This window comes from Hyperolius riggenbachi, chromosome 5 (genome assembly GCF_040937935.1).
Source record: "Hyperolius riggenbachi isolate aHypRig1 chromosome 5, aHypRig1.pri, whole genome shotgun sequence".
In the NCBI taxonomy this organism is placed as follows: Eukaryota; Metazoa; Chordata; class Amphibia; order Anura; family Hyperoliidae; genus Hyperolius; species Hyperolius riggenbachi.
Window position 1 is genome coordinate 4,822,695 of NC_090650.1, and position 19,893 is coordinate 4,842,587.

A 19,893-nucleotide genomic window follows, 5' to 3' on the forward strand; every position below is an offset into this window, starting at 1 on the left:
ACAATGGGGAGAGACCAGACAGATTTTTTTCCCATGCACCCTCCTCTGCATCATGCCGTGTATATTTACCAGCTTGCCTGCCCTCTAATTGCACTTTTATCAGCTAGCCTAGTGTTTTACATTGCCTTACATCAACAAACCTGAATACAGCAGACACAGGACCAGCCCTAAATCATTGAATGAAAGGCGGCCTGGGGGGCAGTCCATGCCTGGCTGCTACACAGTCTCTACATCCACGCAGTTACCAGTAGCAGAGAGAGGGACTGAATGAATCTCAGGACTCAGGAGCTGATGCTGTACTGGGATCCCTGACTAGGATGAGTGCCTTCTCTCACTGACTCATTCATTACTGTGGCTCTTTGAATCATTGAGCTGAAGGAAATGAATCAGTTATGAGTTGAGTCAGGCGCTGCTGTTAGCTGCTGCTGTGTAAACTGATACCTGAGTGAGCTGAGAGGCATTTCTTCTCTCACTACTCAGTGCAGCAGGGCTCCTCCTGCCGCTCTAGGCAAGAATTTATACCTGCCTGATGGCTCAGACGCCTCTGCCCTCACCGATGCTCCGACCCCGCCCACAGACATCCTGTGCCCGCGCAGCCACTCACCGATGCTCCGGCCCCGCCCACAGACATCCTGTGCCCGCGCAGCCACTCACCGATGCTCCGGCCCCGCCCACAGACATCCTGTGCCCGCGCAGCCACTCACCGATGCTCCGGCCCCGCCCACAGACATCCTGTGCCCACGCAGCCACTCACCGATGCTCCTGTCCCGCCTCTGGTTCACTTCTGGAATGTCTGACTTTAAACTCGGAAAACCACTGCGCCTGCATGGCCGTGTCCTCGCTCCCGCTGATGTCACAAGGAACGTACAGCGCAGGTGCAGACCGTACTGGGCCTGCACAATACACTCCTGGTGACGTCAGTGGGAGCTAGTTTTTCAGCTAGTCCATTTTGAAAATGCAAAGGAAAAATGTTTTTAAACTGAGGTTGAGTTTTAAAACAATTTTTCCTTTCTAATTTCAACATCAATTATCTCAAAAACTACAAGGTCTTAGTTTTTGACTTGTTCAGCATGTGGGTGTGGCCTGTAGGGGCTTTGCTATTAACCGTCATTTTGCAAAATTACAAATGGATTATGCAAAATCAGTTGAATGTCCAAATGGTAATTATGTGTGCTTGTAATTGTGAAATTTCATGTAATCGTGATGAGCAGATTATGATCACCACTATCTCTGTGTATCTACCACCCTCACCCTGACCTCTGTAGAACTGTGTGTATCCACCGCCCCCAACCTTACTCTGCCAAACTGCATGCATCCCCCACCCTGACCTCTGTATAACTGTGTGTACCGCCACCTTACTATAATTAGTGCAGGCAGAACATCCCTTTACTTCCCTGCCTGCCCTCACCAGAGCTGCCATAGTCCGCCGTACCGGAGCGCCGAGATGGGAACTTTGCTGAAGGTGATTCTTGTTGGGGCCATCCTGGGATTCACGTAAGTTTCTCTTTCCATGGTAGATCTGGCAGCTTTTTTACAACAAAGAGTGTTACTTATTAACCTAAAAACAAAATGTACACAGGAACAAAGTCACTTCTGTTAAGAAAAAGACTTCCTTCCATCCAGGTCCAGCAGAAATAAATAAATACGTGAAATTAAATGACAAGTTAATTTTCCGTCTTAAAAATGAATGCAATAATTTAGCTTTATGTGAGGAAGAAATATTTCTTATAATACATCACTGCATAACCTTCTGATTATTGTTGCTGACAGCCAGACACACGCTCACATGACATACACAAGTGCTCGAAACCCGCAGCTGAGTTCTGGGGAAGCAGTGAAAAAGGGCGCACATGGCTAGTGAACAAAAAGGGCGCCGCCATAGACTGCAATGCAGAATATCGGCTATTGGGCGCCCGACAGGAAAAAAGGGCGCCCGAGAAATAGCGGTTGCAGGGAACGTGTTAAAGGGGAACTGAAGAGAGAGGTATATGGAGGCTGCCATGTTTATTTCCTTTTAATCAATACCAGTTGCCTGGCAGCCCTGCCGGTCTATTTCTCTACAGTAGTATCTGATTAAAACCAGAAACAAGCATGCAGCTAGTCTTGTCAGATCAGACTTATAAGTCTGAACCACTGAAACACCTGATCTGCTGCATGCTTGTTCAGGGGCTATGGCTAATAGTATTAGAGGCAGAGGATCAGCAGGGCTTCCAGGCAACTGGTATTGCTTAAAAGGAAATAAACATGGCAGCCTCCATATACCTCTCTCTTCAGTTCCCCTTTAACAAAAGTTTTCGTTTACAGAGTAAGGTTTATTACAAATATCGTTTACAAGTTCGTTTTAACTTTGTGGTTTACTTATTTTTCCATTTTTAAATTTCGTTTTCAGGGCTGTAACACGTAGATTATCTTTTACACTTATTTTATCATTTAACATTCGTTTTCATACGTATAATGCTTAAATAGCTTTTTCAACCGTGTTCTATTGGAAATACATCGCTTTGGTATTAACTTTGTTTTTTACACTTATAATGTGTCAATTATAGTTTTATTAACTTACTAATATATCGTATCGCTTTTAATATTACTGTTATTTTAGGATTTTTAACGCGTTCGTGATTGTAAGGCTATCTATTATATATGTTACGGCCAGAACCCGAAGTGTGGCCACTTCGCGTTCAGGACGGCCAATGTGTGAAGTGACCGCAGCGCAGCAGCCAATGTTAGAAATGTAATGATTGCGATAAGTTCAATGTATTTTACGGCCGTCTCGTTGCGGCCAAATGTATTACAACTTGGTTAATTTAATGAAATGAAGACGGCGGCAATGTAATAGATGAAGACGCCGGCTTTGGCACTGCCTCCTCTTCTCCCCCCCCCCCCCCCCCCCGCCTCTCTCCTCTCCCGGCCTCCTATACAATATACGGAGCAGCCGCGTGTCCCTGAGAGTCGTTCGTCGCGGCAGGGGAATCCTGCCGTTCCTGCAGAGCGGGTGCTGACAGAAGCAATGTCTGCAGCCTCCCCGCTCTGCTCTCCTGCTGCGACGAACGACTCTCGGGGACATGCATGCGGCTGCTCCGTATATTGTATAGGAGGCCGGGAGAGGAGAGAGGCAGGGAGAGGAGAGAGGCAGGGAGAGAAGAAAGGCCTCTGGGGGGGGTGAGGGGTGGAGGAGAGGAGGCAGTGCGAAAGCCGACGGCTTCGTTTCATTAAATTAACTAAAGTTGTAATACATTCGGCCGCAGCGAGACGGCCGTAAAACTTATTGTAATCATTACATTTCTAACAACGCCACTTCGCACATTGGCCGGCCAGAACCCGAAGTGGCCATACTTCGGGTTCTGGCCGTAACATATATATATATATATATATATATATATATATATATATATATATATATATATATATATATATATATATATATAACTTTTTCTATTTTTAATATTATTAGTGTGTACGTGATTTTAAGGCTATTTATTTTATTATAAATATATACATTTTTAAGGCTATTTATTTTATTACAAATATATAAATTATTCTATTCATGTTATTTATAGTGAAGTATGTTAAGGATTAAATATAGTATTGTTTATATGTGTGTAATCTGTGTTGAGTGCAGCATCATCGGACGCAGCTGCGGCAGTTCAATGGTTCTACCTGTGGAGTGCGCTCCTGGACACAGTGCATGCTGGGAGTTGTAGTACGTCTGCTGGGAGATGTATGCACATCTACATACTACAGCTCCCAACATGCATTGTGGCCGTGATGGCGACTTTCACAGGGATGGGGCTATACAAGCAGCAATAAGCAACAGCGGTCCCCTTAACCCCCCAGCCCTCAACTGCATACTGGGTTACGAAGCTCCCTCTTGGGGAGGTTCATTGTTAAAATAGTGAACTTTATAGTTCCATTAAAGGACACCAAAGTTGGAGGAGCAAGCATGCAATAGATGCAGTGCTCATGGCCACCGCCCCCTCCTTTCGCCTACACCCCTTCCCTTTGTCACCTACATCACTGCCGCACAGCTCAGGGCAAGCTCAGTCCTGTTCCCCGGGGTCAGGCGGTAGTGCGCAGGTAGAGCTCTCTGCGCATGCACACGATGGCACAACGACCACGCCCCCCCCCCCCCTTTCTCCTACACCCCCTCCCTTTGTCACCTACATCACTGCCGCACAGCTCAGGGCAAGCTCAGTCCTGTTCCCCGGGGTCAGGCGGTAGTGCGCAGGTAGAGCTCTCTGCGCATGCACACGATGGCACAACGACCACGCCCCCCCTTTCTCCTACACCCCCTCCCTTTGTCACCTACATCACTGCCGCACAGCTCAGGGCAAGCTCAGTCCTGTTCCCCGGGGTCAGGCGGTAGTGCGCAGGTAGAGCTCTCTGCGCATGCACACGATGGCACAACGACCACGCCCCCCCCTTTCTCCTACACCCCCTCCCTTTGTCACCTACATCACTGCCGCACAGCTCAGGGCAAGCTCAGTCCAGTTCCCCGGGGTCAGGCGGTAGTGCGCAGGTAGAGCTCTCTGCGCATGCACACAATGGCACAATGACCACGCTCCCCTCCTCCTTTACACAGACTTGCCTGTAAATGCTTGGGCATATTGGTAACAGGTTAGTCTTAGGGGATAGAGTAGGGGGGTTACAAGGGTACTGTCTGGTACAATAAACAGCCTTCACTACCTACAGAAAGATATATCAGTAAGGGCTGGGACCCACTAGAGCGTTTTTGTAAGTGTTTTTTGGATCACCGCAAAATCACCTGTGATTTAAAAATTCACAGGACACGCAGCATTTTGTGAGCGCTTGCACTCTAATTAACCACTTCGCATCCAGACCTTGTTTCCCACTTACGGACCAGAGCAGTTTTGACAGTTTAGCTATGTCCTTATTTAATCAGAAATAACTTTATCCCTACTTATGACACATAATGAAATATATATTGTTTTTTTCAAGACAAACTAGGCTTGCATGGTATGCCATTTTTGCCCTCGAACTATTTTGTTTTCTATGAATTTTAATGGGAAAACAAAGAAAAAAATATAAAAAACACATTATTTCTGTTACGCTGGGGGGGGGGTCATACTTTATGACCAGCCAGCACAACAAGGCTAAGAGCTGAATTATGGAAGAGGCTACACAGGCTGCCCAGAGCAACTGCAGCTCTGGGCCTCTGATAAGACGCAATGGCAGCGCAGTGCGATGTTGTGCTGCTCTTGTGATAGCAAACATACAGACAGATACAAGACAGACTGGAGTCCTGTGTAGCCTCTTCCATTATCCAGCTCATTATGGCCCATACTCACGGGCTACAATTGTCGCCGCAACCACGTGGCGACAGGTCGACCGTGAGTATGAGGCACGCACCTCGCACCATCCCTCATCGCTGCTGTCGCCAGGCGATTGCCGCGGTCAATCGCATGGCGACAGTTGCCTCCCCAACTTCACCGCAACTGTCGCTAGTCCGCGTGTGTATGCGGACTAGCGACAGCAACCCATAGAGAATTCACGGCGCTTCCGGCTGGGGGGAGGAACGTCGGCGACAGCTTCCGTCGCTTCACTAATCCCTGTTCGACAAGCTGTCGCCGAACTGTCGCGCATACGCTCCCGTGTGCTAGCGACAGGCTGCAAAAGTAGCCCGTGAGTATGGGCCATAAGCCTTGTTGTGCTGGGTAGAGATGTCGTGAACGGTTCGCCTGCGAACGGTTACAGGCGAATTTTGGTGGTTCGTATTCGCCTGGACCAGGCAAAATTTTGCGGAAGTTCGATTCGCCCCATAATGCACTGTGAGGGTCAACTTTGACCCTCTGCATCACAGTCAGCAGGTACATTGTAGCCATTCAGGCTACAGTAAGCCCTGGAGCCCCTCCCCCCCCTTATATAAGGCAGGGTCCGGCGGCCATTACACTCACTCGTGTGCCTGCTAGAGACAGACTAGGGACAGCTGCTGCAGACTTGTTCTCCTAGGGACAGATTAGTTAGGTTCTTGGCTGCTTAGCTTGCTCCTGGCTGATTGTTATTGCTTTTATAGCACCCTAGCTTTTGTCAGAGCTCATCCTGTACTTTTTTTTTTCCTGTGTGTCAAACTGACACTTTTGCTGCATGCACAGCCTTGCTAATTGATAGTGTATGTGCCACTGCCAGCAGCCCAGCACATTCAGTGACTGACTACCTGTGTGTGTGACAGGGAGCTGCACATTGTACTACCCAGCCAGTACTGCATATACCCCAGTACCTGTTGTGTATACTTAACCCACCTCATCACTGCATATACCTAGCTTTGTGTTGAGTGAACCCACCTCACTACATATAACTACCTTTAATGCTCAGTGAACCCAGCTCACTGCATCTAACTAACTGTTGTGTTGAGTGAACACAGCTCACTGCATCGAACTACCTGTTGTGTTCAGTGAACCCACCTCACTGCATATACCTAGCTGTTGTATTGAGTGAACCCACCTCACTGCATATAACTACCTTTACTTTTGAGTGAACCCAGCTCACTGCATCTAACTACCTGTTGTGTTGAGTGAACCCACCTCACTGCATCTAAGTACGTTTACTGTTCAGTGAACCCAGCTCACTGCATCTAACTACCTGTTGTGTTGAGTGAACCCACCTCACTGCATCTAAGTACCTGTAACGATTGCGGAATCGTCTCCGTGGTCAGCGCACCAGACGTGCGCTGACACGGCGGATTTCCTCCACAAGCGTATACATTTGCAGGAACCCAGCAGTAGGTGCAATGCACCTGCAGAGGGAAATTCCTGTCGGCAGGTGGAGCTGTGGAGTGCAAAGGAACAGCTCCTCTGCCCTACCACACACGCCAGACAGGAATTGTACGAAGGGAAGAACCGTAATCGCAAGAGAAGTGGTTGAGAGTGAGCACAGAGACAGATTGTGTATGTGTGCATAAAACTGGTCGCCAACCCGCGACCGCGCACACACCACAGCAGGAATAAAGTAGGAACGCGATCGCGAGAGGTGCGATCGCCAGACGTGACACAAGGCAGATTAGAACAGAATACGAGGGTAGCAAAGGCACAGCAAATAATACAATGAGAAGATGCGAAAATAACAAACGCTAGCTAACCGCGAACACCGCACTCATTCGCAACAGTGCATGCGGTTATGCGCGGTCTCCACGTGATAAGCACAATAGAGACAAGCACGCCTAACTAACCATTGACAGACAAACATGAAACAGAGGACGCGAACGCTTGCTTAACGGTTCCCTCACCGAGCCTCCAGCAAGCGGTCGTAGCAGACAAGACAGACACACGAAAACAGGGACAAGCGAGAGATAGGATCCACAGCACTAGCGAAAGTGGCTAGCGCGATCCAGGTACAGAGTAGCAGAACAGAAGGATCCACAGCACTAGCGAAAAGTGGCTAGCGCGATCCCAGGAGACAGAACAGAAGGATCCACAGCGCTAGCGAAAAGTGGCTAGCGCGATCCCAGGAGACAGAACAGAAGGATCCACAGCACTAGCGAAAAGTGGCTAGCGCGATCCCAGGAGACAGAACAGAAGGATCCACAGCGCTAGCGACAAGTGGCTAGCGCGATCCCAGGAGACAGAACAGAAGAGATAGCTGGTAGCAACCGCTGCACCAGCTATACTCCAAGAACAGAGATCAGAACCATTTCCTGTCGACCACCGCTGGGACAGGACAACAGCAACAGAACAAACAAACAGATAAACAATCCTAACTGCACTTAGGGAGTCTGCCTAGCACAGTTTCCAGGAATTACTCTAAGCTGATCTTCAAACAAAGAGCATGGCTGACACTCTCCAGAGTGTTTCACAGGAAGACTCCTTATGAACAGCCGAGCATTGTGGGACACACATAGTACTTATAGTACACACCTCCAATGAATGTGGCCAGGCAATTTGCATGACAACATATGCAAATTCCTCAGCAAGCACAAGCTGCAAAACTGACAGAAGCTCTTCTTTCCAGAGTCCTGCAGCATGCAAACCTACACAATGGTCAAAAAGCTGCCTGCCTGCACAGGCAGCTGAGCAAATCATTACAGTACCTTTACTGTTCAGTGAACCCAGCTCACTGCATCTAACTACTTGTTGTGTTGAGTGAACCCACCTCACTGCATCTAAGTACCTTTACTGTTCAGTGATCCCACCTCACTGCATCTAAGGACCTTTACTGTTCAGTGAACCCAGCTCACTGCATCTAACTACCTGTTGTGTTGAGTGAACCCAGCTCACTGCATCTAAGTACCTTTACTGTTCAGTGAACCCAGCTCACTGCATCTAACTACCTGTTGTGTTGAGTGAACCCACCTCACTGCATCTAAGTACCTTTACTGTTCAGTGATCCCACCTCACTGCATCTAAGGACCTTTACTGTTCAGTGAACCCAGCTCACTGCATCTAACTACCTGTTGTGTTGATTGAACCCACCTCACTGCATATAACTACCTTTACTGTTGAGTGAACCCACCTCACTGCATCTAACTACCTGTTGTGTTGAGTGAACCTGCATCACTGCATCTAACTACCTTTACTGTTCAGTGAACCCACCTCACTGCATCTAACTACCTGTTGTGTTGAGTGAACCCAGCTCACTGCATATACCTAGCATCCCCCCAAGATGGACAAAATGGACAAACTAGGTAGAGGAAGAGGTAGAGGCAGACCCAGAGGAAGGCCACCAGGCACTGGCAGGTCTGTGCAAGGTGGTGTTGCTGTGATTTCGTGCGGACCTGGCCCAAAATACAGTGCTCAGAAGAAGGCACGTGCCATCACTTCCCAAGATCAGGATGTGCTTGACTATTTAACACAGAACACCTCATCTCCCGCAGCCACCAGCGCTACAACAAGCACCACATCCGCTGCATTTGACACTTCGCAGGAGTTATTTGGTGGTGGTGGTGAAATCACTGATTCCCAGCCAATACTGCAACAACAAGAAGAAGGCGCAGGTACAACACCTCATACGTCTGAGTTAGGTGGCGATAGTATGGACGTAACGTGTGAGGAGGGGGATGATGAACCACCTGAAGTTGGTGCAGTTGAGGAGGTGTCTGAGGAAAGCGAAGCTGGGCTGGAGGATTATGATGACGATTATACGGATGCCACGTATGTTCCCGGTAGAGGAGATGACCAGGGGGACAGTTCAGAGGGAGAGTCAGAGAGGAGTAGGAGGAGACGACTCTATATTAGAAGCAGAGGGAGCTCATCCTCAGAAACAGCTGGGGGCAGTGTCCGGCGCCATGTATCACTAGCTATGGACAGCCAGCCAACACGCCCTTCAACGTCAGCTGCTAATGCCACCGTAGCGTCATCACCCCAGGGGGGCTCAGCGGTTTGGAAATTTTTTAACATGTGTGTCTCAGATCGGAGCAAAGCCATGTGTTGTCTCTGCCAGCAAAAATTGAGCAGTGGGAAAGCCCAATTCTCAAGTAGGGACAAGTGCCTTACGAAGGCACCTGGAGAGAAGGCACAAACAGCTATGGCAAGAACACCTGAGGAAAAGCAGCACCCAAAAGACAAGCCACCCTCCTTCTCCTCTTCCTCCTTCAGGTGCATCGTCCTCATCCGCTTTCTCCCTTGCACCTTCACAGCCACCCTCCTCCACACCGCCTCTTCCCTTCAGCGGTTCCTGCTCCTCTGCCCACAGCAGTACCCAGCTGTCCGTGAAGGAAGTATTTGAGCGTAAGAAGCAAATGTCTGCCAGTCACCCTCTTGCCCGGCGTCTGACAGCTGGCGTGGCGGAACTATTAGCTCGCCAGCTATTACCATACAAGCTGGTGGAGTCGGAGGCTTTCTGTAAGTTTGTGGCCATTGGTACACCGCAGTGGAAGATACCAGGCCGCAATTATTTTTCACAAAAGGCCATACCCAAACTGTACCGTGCAGTTGAGAGGCAAGTGGTGTCATCTATTGCGAAGAGCGTTGGGTCAAGGGTCTGCCAAGCACGGGCAGGGCCGCTACATTACGTACACAGCCCATTGGGTCAACCTGGTGACCAATGGCAGCAAGCAGGGAGTACGTGGCTGCGGAAAGGACCGACTTGTCACACCTCCACGGCTTGCTGGCAGGCCTCCAGCCACCTCCTCTCCACCTGCTATCACCTCTTTGCTGTCGTCATCCTCCTCCTCCTCCTTGGCTGGTGCCGCGATCTCCTCTCCAGCTACACAGCCCCAGCACCCCAGGGCCTATGCTGCATGCCAGGTACGACGGTGTCACGCAGTGTTAGACATGTCTTGCCTGAAAGCGGAGAGTCACACTGGAGCAGCTCTCCTGGCTGCTCTCAACAAACAGGTGGAGCAATGGCTGACCCCGCACAAGCTTGAGATCGGCAACGTGGTGTGTGACAACGGCAGCAATCTCATTGCTGCGTTGAATTTGGGAAAGCTGACACACATACCCTGCATGGCACATGTGCTGAATCAGTGGTCGTGCAAAGATTTGTGTCCAAGTACCCAGGCTTAGAGGACGTCCTGAAGCAGGCCAGGAAGTTGTATGGGCATTTCAGGCGCTCTTACAAGGCCATGGCACGCTTTGCGGACATTCAGCGTAGAAACAACTTGCTGGTGAGACGCTTGATTTGCGATAGCCCGACTCGCTGGAATTCCACCCTGCTGATGTTCTCTCGCCTGCTAGACCAGGAGAAAGCCGTCACCCAGTACCTGTATAATTACAGTACAAGGACACAATCTGGGAGGATGGGGATGTTGTGGCCCAACAACTGGACACTGATGCAAAATGCATGCAGGGTCATGGAGCCCTTTGAAGAGGTGACCAAACTGGTGAGTCGCACTGAGGGCACCATCAGCGACTTGATCCCCTACGCCTATTTCCTGGAGCGTGCCGTGCGTAGAGTGGTGGATACAGCTCTGGAGGAGCGTGAACGAGAACAGTTACGGCAGCAGGAGTCGTGGGAGCGATATACATCCGAACCCGATGTTTCCACAACACCTGCGGCAGCACAGAGGGGGGTGGAGGAGGAGGAGGAAGAAGAGGAGTCGTGTGGGGAAGGAGAGGAGTCAGACTCTGATGATGGTGATGAGGAAGGTGTTTCTGTGGAGGAGGAAGAGGTGGCGGAAGAAGAACAACCGCGACAGCCGTCACAGGGGGCTTCTGCTGCTCCACGTTCCCATGGTATTGTTCGTGGGGGGAGGAAGAAGAGTTGCATCCCGTCACTGAGGAAGAGCAAGAGGAGATGGAGATTACGTCTGCATCCAGCTTTGTGCAGATGTCCTCTTTCATGTTGTCCAGCCTGTTGAGGGACCCTGTATCAAAAAACTCAAGGCGAATGACCTGTACTGGGTGGCCACGCTACTAGACCCTCGGTACAGGCACAAAGTGGCGGACCTGTTACCAACTCAACAGAAGGCGGAAAGGATGCAGCACTTGCAGAACAAGCTGGCGATGATGCTTTACAATGCGTTTAAGGGTGATGTGGCTGCACAACGCAATCAAGGTACCACTGGCAGAAACCCTCCTCCTCCCAAGTCCACGCAGGCAAGGACAGGACGCTCCAGCGATCTCAGGGTGATGTCGGACATGCGGACATTCTTTAGTCCAACTCCTCGCCATAGTCCTTCCGGATCCACCCTCCACCAACGCCTGGACCGACAGGTAGCCGACTACCTGGCCTTGAGTGTGGATGTAGACACTGCGAAAAGCGACGATGAACCCTTGGACTACTGGTTGCGCAGGCTTGACCTGTGGCCAGAGCTGTCCCAATTTGCATACAACTTCTCTCTTGCCCTGCCGCAAGCGTCCTGTCAGAAAGGACCTTCAGTGCAGCTGGAGGCATTGTCACTGAGAAGAGAAGTTGCCTAAGTCACGACAGTGTTCAGCACCTGACCTTTATCAAAATGAATGAGGAATGGATCACGGAGGGCTACTGCACGACCGAAGACTAAGTCAGTCCCCACACACAGCATCTCTGCCTGCAGGCCGCTTGCCTTCTCCTCCACCATCAACAGGGTCCAGGACTCTAGGCGGATTCCTGAATTTTTAAGGCTACACTAATGTTTCTGGTGTGTGTATATGCCTGCCTAATTTTTCTGGCTGCACTGCAGGCAGCTGCAAAAACAAAAGGCATGTACATGTGCCCATCCCCCTTCATGATCATTACCTTGCCGCGGTGAAGGGGCTTGCGTATCACAATCAAGCGATGACCGCCGGCTATTTGAGTGTCTCGGGTGGGGGTGGCACACAAAAGATAATAAGGTCGCTGCTTCATTGTGGTCAGACCAAATTTGATCAGCTGGACAGTCACTGTTGTTCTATCATTGAGCTACCACAGCCCGGCGACCATATGGGCTTGCAAACCGCCACAGCCTACACTCTGGCCACGGTGCGCACCAGTCCAGCAGGGCCGTCACTACGCAAACAGTTGTTTGCGGTGCGTTACACAGTGAGTTTGGTGTGTCAGTGTGTAGCAGAACTCTAATTACGCTCCCTGATTGATGTATACCCATGCAAGATGTTTGAAAGCACGTTAGGCCTGCAATTTAGCATTCAATGTGATTTCTCTCCTTAAAACGCTGCTTTGCGTCAAATCCAGATTTTTACCCGGGACTTTGGGCATGTATTCCACACCACCGCCATGCCCCCCTCCAGGTGTTAGACCCCTTGAAACATCTTTTCCATCACTTTTGTGGCCAGCATAATTTTTTCTATTTTGCAAAGTTCGCCTCCCCATTGAAGTCTATTGCGGTTCGCGAACTTTTACACGAACCGAACCTTCCGCCGAAAATCGGAGGTTCGCGACATCTCTAGTGCTGGGTGGTTAGAAACTATGACCCCCCCAGCGTTACAGATAGTAGTACAGGTAGTGGTGGACAAAGTGGCTAATTGTATAAGAGCAGGGAAATCATTTCTAAAATCACTTGCAAAGCGCTACCACAAAACGCTAGCGATTGCAATAGCCCTTTGCAGTGGACCGTGTTACCAATAAACAAATGGATGGGTGTGGCCACCCTCTTTTCCTATCTACAGAGAGCGTCTTCTTAGCCTGAGTGGGGACAGGTCTAATTTTCCCGCATGTGCAAACAGTGGTTGCCTATCTCCGGCAACCCACACTTGCCATTGTTGAAAATGTCCATTTGTCATCATCGGTAACACACTATTGGGGTTCTCAATTGTCTTCTGTTTGTTTTACTATGTTACTAACGTTCATGTTATCAGCACCACTCACACCAACAAATCATTTCTCTAATAACAAACGCAAGCATTGCAGGATTCCTGGAAACCCATCTAACACACTACCAGAGGTTTCAGGCTGGCCGGGATCGTGTGCTGATCAAGAGGACTTTTATGGGTAATAATTAACTAGAGCAGCACTAGGGGAGGGCTCCCTGCATGCTGCACAAACTCACGCCAAGCTCATGTTTGCTATTTGTAAATGTAAACTCACTTTTCTTTCTAAAACTCTGAGGACAAGGTAGGTGTCCCGTGACTCCCCTACCCTGTGCAGGGTGTGCTGAGGCCGGTTTTATACCTGGCCAATGTGTTTGCTGTGCAATGCTCCGCCCCCATCGCATTGCACAAATCATCATTTATATGACCCTTGCGTCAGAGTGCCCCCCAACAGTGTCATATGCATTGTGCCGCCCCCCGCCCCCACACGTCTTTACCCGCCCCTCGCCCAGTGACGTACTCCCTGGTAGGTCACTTGGATTCCCGGGGGTTCCTTTTAGTATTTGCATAAGTACGCGTGCCGCACTGCCAACACATTTAAAATTTCGGCATTGCCCATTGACTTCAATGCATGCCACTGGGTTGCATTCAAAGGGTTAAATCACAGGACTGACTTTTTCTCCTGCAGGGGCAGCCACATCCGAACTGGTGATAACCTTATCTTGTGTTTACTTAATTGTAGCAGAGAGGAATGTAAACATTCCCTGACTGTGCAGAAACTTCTTCTAATGTGTCCAGAACGGATACACTGCTCAGAAATCATCATCCTAGGTACACTACAATATAAATACACCAGTTATGAATACAATGCAATGGCAGCTTTCAGAGTAGAGGCTCATACACACATCAGACCATAGTCTTTGGAAAAGGCAAGATCACAGACCAATGTTACCCCCTTCCATGTAGTACGAGAGCCATACTCTACACAGTCTATTCTATGGAGCTGAACTCCACATCAGATACAAATCTTTGCAAGATCCTGGCTGCACACAAAGATGCTGTACACATGCAACAGATCAGTATCTGCAAAAGTTCAGTTCCTGCAAAAGATCCGTTCCTGCAAAAGATCCGTTCCTGCAAAATGCATTTATAGTTTATGATATCTGCACACACACACACAAACACACACACACACACACACACACACACACACACACACACACACACACACACACACACACACTGTATACACGCACACACACACACAGACACACTGTACACAGACACACTGTACACAGACACACACACTGTATACACACACTGTATATACACACACACACACTGTATACACACACTGTATATACACACACTGTATATACACACACACACACTGTGTACACACACATACACAGTATACACACACACACACACACGCACACTGTGTATACACACACACACACACACACACACACACATACACACACACACTGTATACACGCACACACACACACAGACACACTGTACACAGACACACTGTACACAGACACACACACTGTATACACACACTGTATATACACACACACACACACTGTATACACACACTGTATATACACACACTGTATATACACACACACACGCACTGTGTACACACACACATACACAGTATACACACACACACACTGTGTATACACACACGCACGCACACACACACACTGTATACACACACACACACACACACACACACGCCTCACACACACACACTGTGTATACACACACACACACACACACACACACACACACACACACGCACACACACACACACACACGCTGTATATACACACACACACACACGCACACACACTCATCAGTACCCCCTTGTACATCACATGGAGATATAGGCATAATCTCTTTGTATATTTCTTTCCTGGCCCTGTAATTCGGTTGCATTTTGTCATAGTACTCTACAGTATGTTACCTGTCCCTGACCCTGACCAATGTACAATACACATTATAGGTTGAGGACAACTATAATGAAAAAAGTAGGCAGTTAAAATCTGACAGAATCAACATACACAGTATACACACACACACACACACGCACACTGTGTATACACACACACACACACACACATACACACACACACTGTATACACGCACACACACACACAGACACACTGTACACAGACACACTGTACACAGACACACACACTGTATACACACACTGTATATACACACACACACACACTGTATACACACACTGTATATACACACACTGTATATACACACACACACGCACTGTGTACACACACACATACACAGTATACACACACACACACTGTGTATACACACACACACGCACGCACACACACACACTGTATACACACACACACACACACACGCCTCACACACACACACTGTGTATACACACACACACACACACACACACACACACACACACACGCACGCACACACACACACACACACACGCTGTATATACACACACACACACACGCACACACACTCATCAGTACCCCCTTGTACATCACATGGAGATATAGGCATAATCTCTTTGTATATTTCTTTCCTGGCCCTGTAATTCGGTTGCATTTTGTCATAGTACTCTACAGTATGTTACCTGTCCCTGACCCTGACCAATGTACAATACACATTATAGGTTGAGGACCACTATAATGAAAAAAGTAGGCAGTTAAAATCTGACAGAATCAACAGGTTTTGGGCCAGTCCATCTCCTCATGGGGGATTCTCGGGGTTTTCTTTGTTTTCAACAGCAGTTGCTAAGTCTAACTGACAAAATAGTGTGCAAGTGAGTAGGGAGACTGGCTGGTATCTTACTATTTTGGCTGTTCAGGAAATGCTGTGGAAAACAAATAAAACCCCAAATCTCCCATGAGGAGATGGATTAGCCCAAAACCTGTCAGTTCTGTCGGATTTTAACTGCCTACTTTTTTTCGCGATAGTGGCCCTTTAAGTAAAATCAATGTCTCCTGGAACATCGAGGGTGTCAACTGATACTGTCTTTTCTTTGGTTCTCATCCTGGCTTTCTGCTGTTATTTCTGCAGACACAGGATTGGCTTCTACAAGGAGGTGGAACCGGTAGATCTGCCCAACTGTCAGCTGATAAAAGGAATGGGTGAGTATGTCACACGCAGGGACACATTATGGAATTAGAGGGCTGTGGAACAAACTTACAGCAGATTTTCCTTTGTTAGAGAAGGCATATAAGGGGCTATGGCATCACTCACACTCTGTTCACATTTGATGCACCCATTCCAGAGAGATACCCCTTTGGAGAATTCAGTCACATGACCCAGAGTCCTGCGCACTGTCGGAAAAGTGGGCGTTACTTCCCCAGCACAGAACCATACCCTGACCCCGCCCACTCTGGAACACAGGAAGGAGGTGGGTGGAGTCAGCTCTGTGGTCATAGTAAAGGATTGGCTAGATGTAGGGATCTGGGGTGCAGAGTATGGACAGCAGAGCATAGGATAAGTGTCTCACCTGTCCAGTCTCCACCAGTGAGCTGCAGTGTCCAAGCACCTCCAGGGTTAAGGAGGGGGGAGGGGTCACATCTGGCAACCCCCCCCCCCCCCCCCCAAAAAAAAAACAACAACAATCATTTCCACTCTTGGACCAAGGAATAGGCAGGTAGTCTGATGTTATTCCCATTCCCGAGCCCAGCTTAGAGAGATGATCCACTCCAAGGCCCAGAAATAGGCAGATAGTCGCATTAATTTCCCACTCGCAGGAATAGGCTGATAGTCGCATGAATTTCCCACTCCCAGGAATAGGCAGATAGTCTTATGAATTTCCCAGTTACACTCCCAGGGCCAGGAATAGGCAGATAATATCATGAATTTCCCAGGCCCAGGAACAGGCCGATAGTCTTATGATTTCCCAATCCCAGGCCCAGGAATAGGCAGATCGTCTCACGAATTTCCTACTCCCAGGCCCAGGAATAGGCAGATCGTCTCACGAATTTCCTACTCCCAGGCCCAGGAATAGGCAGATAGTCTCACGAATTTTCTACTCCCAGGCCCAGGAACAGGCCGATAGTCTCATGGATTTCCCACTCCCAGGCCCAGGAGTAGGCAGATAGTCTCATGGATTTCCTACTCCAAGGCCCACGAATAGGCAGATAGTCTCATGAATTTCCACCTCCCAGGCCCAGGAATAGGCAGATAGTCTTATGAATTTCCCGGGCCCAGGCCCAGGAATAGGCAGATAGTCTTATAAATCTCCCACTCCCAGGCCAAGGAATAGGCAGATAGTCTCATGGATTTCCCACTCCCAGGCCCAGGAGTAGGCAGATAGTCTCATGGATTTCCCACTCCAAGGCCCATGAATAGGCAGATAGTCTTATGAATTTCCCACTCCCAGGCCCAGGAATAGGCAGATAGTCTCATGTATTTCCCACTCCCAGGCCCAGGAATAGGTAGATAGTCGCATGAATTTCCCACTCCCAGGAATAGGCAGATAGTCTCATGAATTTCCCACTCCCAGGCCCAGGAATAGGCAGATCGTCTCATGAATTTCCCACTCCCAGGCCCAGGAATAGGCAGATAGTCTCATGAATTTCCTACTCCCAGGCCCAGGAACAGGCCGATAGTCTTATGATTTCCCACTCCCAGGCCCAGGAATAGGTAGATAGTTGCATGAATTTCCCACTCCCGGGCCCTGGAATAGGCAGATAGTCTCATAGATTTCCCACTCCCGGGCCCAGGAATAGGCAGATAGTCTCATGGATTTCCCACCCCCGGGCCCAGGAATAGGTAGATAGTTGCATAAATTTCCCACTCCCGGGCCCTGGAATAGGCAGATAGTCTCATGGATTTCCCACTCCCGGGCCCAGGAATACGAAGATAGTCGCATGAATTTCCTACTACCGGGCCCAGGAATAGGCAGATAGTCTTATAAATCTCCCACTCCCAGGCCAAGGAATAGGCAGATAGTCTCATGGATTTCCCACTCCCAGGCCCAGGAGTAGGCAGATAGTCGCATGAATTTCTCACTCCCGGGCCCTGGAATAGGCAGATAGTCTCATGAATTTCCCACTCCCAAGCCCAGGAGTAGGCAGATAGTCTCATGGATTTCCCACTCCCAGGCCCAGGAATAGGCAGATAGTCTTATGAATTTCCCACTCCCAGGCCCAGGAATAGGCAGATAGCCTCATGAATCTCTCACTCCCAGGCCCAGGAATAGGTAGATAGTCGCATGAATTTCCCACTCCCAGGCCCAGGAATAGGCAGATAGTCACATGAATTTCCCACTCCCAGGCCCAGGAATAGGCAGATAGTCTAATGGATTTCCCACTCCCAGGCCCAGGAATAGGTAGATAGTTGCATGAATTTCCCACTCCCGGGCCCTGGAATAGGCAGATAGTCTCATAGATTTCCCAGGCCCAGGAATAGGAAGATAGTCGCATGAATTTCCTACTACCGGGCCCAGGAATAGGCAGATAGTCTCATGGATTTCCCATTCCCGGGCCCAGGAATAGGCAGATAGTCTCATGGATTTCCCATTCCCGGGCCCAGGAATAGGCAGATAGTCTCATGAATTTCCCACCCCCAAGCCCAGGAATAGGCAGATAGTCGCATGAATTTCCCACTCCTGGGCCCTGGAATAGGCTGTCTCATAGATTTCCCACTCCCGGGCCCTGGAATAGGCAGATAGTCTCATGAATTTCCGACTCCCAAGCCCAGGAGTAGGCAGATAGTCTCATGAATTTCCCACTCCCAGGCCCAGGAATAGGCAGATAGTCTCATGAATTTCCCACTCCCAGGCCCAGGAATAGGCAGATAGTCTTATGAATTTCCCACTCCCAGGCCCAGGAATAGGCAGATAGCCTCATGAATTTCTCACTCACAGGCCCAGGAATAGGTAGATAGTCGCATGAATTTCCCACTCCCAGGCCCAGGAATAGGCAGATAGTCACATGAATTTCCCACTCCCAGGAATAGGTAGATAGTCGCATGAATTTCCCACTCCCAGGCCCAGGAATAAGCAGATAGTCTCATGAATTTCCCACTTCCAGGCCCAGGAATAGGCAGATCGTCTCATGAATTTCCCACTCCCAGGCCAAGGAATAGGCAGATAGTCTCATGAATTTCCCACTCCCAGGCCCAGGAATAGGTAGATAGTCTCATGAATTTCCCACTCCCAGGCCCAGAAATATGGATTTCCCACTCCCAGGCCCAGGAATAGGCAGATAGTCTCATGGATTTCCCACCCCCGGGCCCAGGAATAGGCAAATAGTCTCATGGATTTCCCACTCCCGGGCCCAGGAATAGGCAGATAGTCGCATGAATTTCCTACTCCCAGGGCCAGGAATAGGCAGATAGTCGCATGGATTTCCCCCCCCCCAAAAAAAAAACAACAACAATCTTTTTATGGGAATGTTGATGGGTTGGGGAGCCGAGCATGTTGCTGCAAATGTTGGGGGATGATTTTGGGTGTAAAAGGAGTCATCAGGATGTGGACGGAGCTAACTATTATGAAACTCTGTACTCTATACAGTGCCGCAGAAGATGCCACTGCTAAGCAAATACACAATAATAATACGGTAAGACATTAGACTATGACTATGGCACGATTAGATTGTGAGCTCCTCTGAGGACAGTCAGAAAAGCGGGACATAGGAAAGAGGGGGATGCATAGGAGGAGGGGGGATGAAGAGGTAGAGGCACAAGACAGAGAGCCTGCTAAGAGAGGAGGAGAAATGGCAGGAAGACCTCACACCAGGACTGCAGATATCAC

The 19,893-nt window shown here is 49.1% G+C and overlaps 1 protein-coding gene across 1 annotated transcript in view; it reads left to right on the forward strand.

Moving 5' to 3' along the window:
* Nucleotides 1-1,355: 1,355 nt before the first annotated feature.
* Nucleotides 1,356-19,893, forward strand: part of LOC137517955 (serum paraoxonase/arylesterase 2-like) — a 99,976-nt gene continuing 81,438 nt past the window's right edge. The window contains exons 1-2 of the mRNA XM_068235042.1: nucleotides 1,356-1,494; nucleotides 16,200-16,270. Of these exons, the coding sequence (XP_068091143.1) occupies nucleotides 1,445-1,494; nucleotides 16,200-16,270 (121 nt within the window). The 5' untranslated portion in view covers nucleotides 1,356-1,444. The remainder of the gene's footprint in view (nucleotides 1,495-16,199; nucleotides 16,271-19,893) is intronic.